Source organism: Sinocyclocheilus rhinocerous, unplaced genomic scaffold (assembly GCF_001515625.1).
Source record: "Sinocyclocheilus rhinocerous isolate Xijiao unplaced genomic scaffold, SAMN03320098_v1.1 scaffold254, whole genome shotgun sequence".
NCBI lineage: Eukaryota > Metazoa > Chordata > Actinopteri > Cypriniformes > Cyprinidae > Sinocyclocheilus > Sinocyclocheilus rhinocerous.
The window spans coordinates 2,003,886-2,008,214 of record NW_015628690.1 but is presented as its reverse complement, the minus strand read 5'-3'; the positions used below and the strand labels follow the sequence as shown (position 1 = coordinate 2,008,214).

Genomic DNA, 4,329 nt, shown 5'->3' with positions numbered 1-4,329 from the left:
TCTGACTTGATAACTTATAAATTATGATAACTTTTTATAATATTAGAGTTGGTTTATAGTGTTGTGTTGGCAAAGTTGGAGTTTTTTATTTATTTTGTATGTTTTTGTATGAGTTTTGGGTGTGTTTCAGCCACAGTGGGCCTCAGAGCACAGTAGTACACAGCAGAGTCAGACACACGCAGATTCTTGATCATCAGTGGAACTGTTCTTGATGTTGTATCCAGTGTCGCAGAAAATCTCTTCTTAACATCAGGGTCAGTTATTCCTTCACTAAATGGATATTTATTCAGAATCAATGTTGGTGATTTGTTTGATAGTTGTTTGTACCAGAAGAGATAAACATTTGTAGCTTTGGTAGTGTAATTACACATTAGAATTACTTGATCTGCTTCATTTGCAGTCATTTCTCTTTGAAGGCTGTTCAACTCTGTCTTGCCCTCAACACACTGGAAAAAAGATTTAACTATTAATCTTTTACATATATGAAGTAACTCACAAGAAATAATAAAGTGTAAACTATGAACTTACCAAAGTCCTGTGCTGTGAAGAAAAGTGTAATTATTACCAATTATCACCATTGTTGAGAGAAAGAGATTAATATTTTAATGTGTATTCTTATGATTATGTCTCTTTGTCTGATGTGAATGTAGCTCTTGGTTTCCTCTGTGTTGCTCTTCTCTTGATATTTCAAGTCTTCAGGTCTGGAGGCACGTCTCCTTAAAGACACCTTGAGGGATGCTGCCTCCCTGTGGTGAATTTATAACCAACATTTTTATCAAAAGTAACTCATAAATGTGAAATACAATCAGAATTAATGCAATCAGACACCAAAGCAGTAACACAATCCATATAATGTTTCAGATTTCTGCAAATACCAGAGTAGTCTTGTAGACCTGAGGAGGTGTGTTGTTTTGGTCCAAAAGATCCAAAGATTAGGACATTAGTAATGACACTTTTTGAATTTAAATATTTTTTTTTATTAATAATGTTTATAAATGCAAAATGATTGGTTTCTGTCTTGTTTTACAGCTTTGTAATACAAATTATTTATAACAAATGTCATGATAAAGACACGAGTGTGGAAGTTGCTGCAAGATGTTGTATTTTTCTGTGATTATACCACTAACTGACTGCAGAGGGAGTCTTGCACAAAAGTTATGATCTATTTCTATATTTAGTTCTGTTTTTGTATGAGTGTTGAGTGTGTTTCAGTCACTGTGGGCTGCAGAGCACAGTAGTACACAGCCGAGTCAGACACACGCACATCCTCGATCATCATTAGAACTGTTCTTGATGTGGAGTCCAGTGTTGCAGAAAATCTCTCTTTGAATTCATCCTCAGTAGTTCCTTTACCGACTGTAAATTCACTCAGAATGAATGTTGGTGATCTGTTTGGTAGCTGTTTGTACCAGAAGAGATAAGCATTAGAAAAACTGGTAGAGTAATTGCACAGCAGAGTAACTTGAGCTGCTTCATTTGCAGTCATTTGTCTTGAAGCTTGTTCAACTTTGTCTCGTCCCCAGCACACTGGAAAATAGATTTACCCATTATTCATGTACTGACACTGAGTATCTCAAACAGATAACATGTAAATTATGAAATAATGTTCTTACCAAACTCATGAGCAGTGAAGAAAAGAGTAATAATCACCCACTTTGCCATTGTCACTTAAAGGTGAAAAGGGAGAATATTTTATCAGAACTTTCCAGAAGTTTTTTCTTCTTACTGTATAGTTTCTGTTTCTCTTTATGATTCAGATTCTTCATGGGGTTCAGCTTTATATAAGAATTTAAGGAATAATGCCTCCTTGTGGTGAGTTTGAATAGATTTTGCTGATCTGGACTATTTATATTCAATTGTACCATATTCTGACATGATTCACAACAGTGTAACTGATGTCAGAATCAATTAATCAGAATAAATGTGAAGAAAAAAATGAAATTTATTTGACACGTTTGCACTATATGACGAATTTGACTTTGAGTGGAAAACTTTTCTTTAAGAGACTCAGGCAGACTTCATACAAAATACCATGCAGAGGAAATATTAAATAATAATGTGATATTTAGTCAAATCTACATGATTGTAATGTACTCTTCTTCCACTCTCTTCTATAGTTTGGTAACTATAGTGGGTTTCTTAGCCATAACTTTAACGCCAAGGATTTTCACGAGATTTTCAGTCAGTTTAGATGAGGAATCTGTTTTTTTATACTGTGCTTCAGAATACAATTAATTTATGAAATATGCTTTAAAAACTGCCCTTCTACTCTAGGATTAAGCAGTGACCTTGAAGTTTAGGCAATTATAGGTTGTTCTCTAATTTTGATCTCCACTGTATGTCCGCAACTATTACAATTACTTTAGCATGTTTTGCTTATTAATAATAGCAGTCCACAAAATGTTATTTTGATCTTTCACTTTTTTTTTTTTCCCTTTATAATTTAAAGTAAGTTGCATCACTAGTCACAAACAGGTGTTTCCACAAGTATAATTGCATTGTGTGAATTATAGATTGTGGGTTTGATTGATTGTTTTTCTGCTGTACATCAAAGGGAGTCATACTGTACCTGGAGTCAGAATTAATATCAGAAACAGGGATTTTACCATGTTTACTAGGTCAGATCAGTGTATTAATGTTCTCTGTGCTCCAATTCTAATGTATGAGTTCAGTCCTCACAGAAGAGGTGTGTCTTCTTTTTTTATTTTTTATTTTGAAAACAGATGGTTTCACATGCATGCAGGTGATTGATTGGAGGTGACAGTTTTGAACACTAGCACAAGTGCCTTAAAAAAAAGAAATCAGAAAGTATGTGTGATCAGGCTCTGTTGGTATTTTTACACATTCTGGGTCACTGTACTGCACTCTGTTTAAAAAAAAAGTTGAAGTGATAAAAAATAATGAAATACATTGGAAATACTATAGATCTGCTCTGCTTCAGTAGAAATTCACAACTTCATGACTCTAGATCAGGGGCCGGTGTCCCGCAAAGTTCAGCTCCAACCCCAAATAAACACACCTAAACCAGCTAATCAAGCTCTTACTAGGCATACTAGAAACTTTCCGGCAGGTGTGTTGAGGCAAGTTGGAGCCAAACTCTGCAGGACACCGGCCCTCCAGGACCGAGCTTGGGCACCCCTGCTCTAGATCAAGCGGCAACCTCCCGCTCTCTCTCGTGAAGCCGACAAGGAAGTGACTTAAACTGTAATTCATCAACTGGCCGCTAGAGGCTGGCGTCGAGCTAGGTGGGCGTGGTTTCAACAACCAGCTCCCGCCTCTTTGCCCATCTTCGATTATCCGGGAGTGACGCGCGGTGACACACTGCCAAGATGGCGACGGCCGCCTCCGCTCACTTTTGAGCTTCAAAAACTCTCTTCGGAACCCTACGGGTGACGTCACGGACACTACGTCCATGCTTTTATACAGTCTATGCTCTAGATTCATCTTGAACTTTTAAATAGCTTGATGCTTTGGTTACCCACAAAGAGCACTTTATTGTTTATTACTGATGATTCTGACTTGATAGCTTATGACTTATGATAACTTTTATAATGTTTTTACTTGGTTTATAGTGTTGCGTTGGCAAAGTTGGAGTTTTTTATTTATTTTGTATGTTTTTGAGTGTGTTTCAGTCACAGTGGGCTGCAGAGCACAGTAGTACACAGCAGAGTCAGACACACACAGATTCTTGATCATCAGTGGAACTGTTCTTGATGTTGTATCCAGTGTTGCATAAAATCTCTTCTTAAAATCAGGCTCAGTTATTCCTTCACTGAATGAATATTTAATCAGAATGAATGTTGGTGATTTGTTTGATAGTTGTTTGTACCAGAAGAGATATACATTTGTAGTTTTGGTAGTGTAATTGCATGTTAAAGTTATTTGATCGGCTTAATTTGCAGTCATTTCTCCTGGAGGTTGTTCAACTCTGTCTTGCCCCCAGCACACTGGAAAATAGATTTAACTGTTAATATTTTACATATGAAGTAACTCACATATAAAGAAATAATAAAGTTCAAATGATGAACTTTCTTACCAAAGTCCTGTGCTGTAAAGAAAAACATAATAATCCTGGAAGCGCTATATAAATGCATCATTCATTCATTCATTCATTCAATAATCACCCATTTTTCCATTGCTGAGATAAAGAAATTAATATTTTTTATGAGTTTGTCTCTCTGTCCGGTGTGATTGTAGCTCTTGGTTTCCTCTGTGTTGCTCATCTCTTGTTATTTAAAGTCTTGAGGTCTGTATGCACATTTCTCCTTAAAGGGGTCATATGATGTTGCTAAAAAGAACATTATTTTGTGTATTTGGTGTAATGCAATG

At 36.1% G+C, this 4,329-nt stretch overlaps 1 gene segment (V, D, J or C); it reads right to left on the bottom strand.

The window, feature by feature from the left end:
- Positions 1–695: 695 nt before the first annotated feature.
- LOC107738239 (T-cell receptor alpha chain V region CTL-F3-like) lies at positions 696–1,662 on the bottom strand. The segment is given in 3 exon segments: positions 696–746; positions 1,217–1,527; positions 1,614–1,662. Coding segments are annotated over 3 exon segments (411 nt in total).
- Between the last annotated feature and the right edge of the window lie 2,667 nt (positions 1,663–4,329).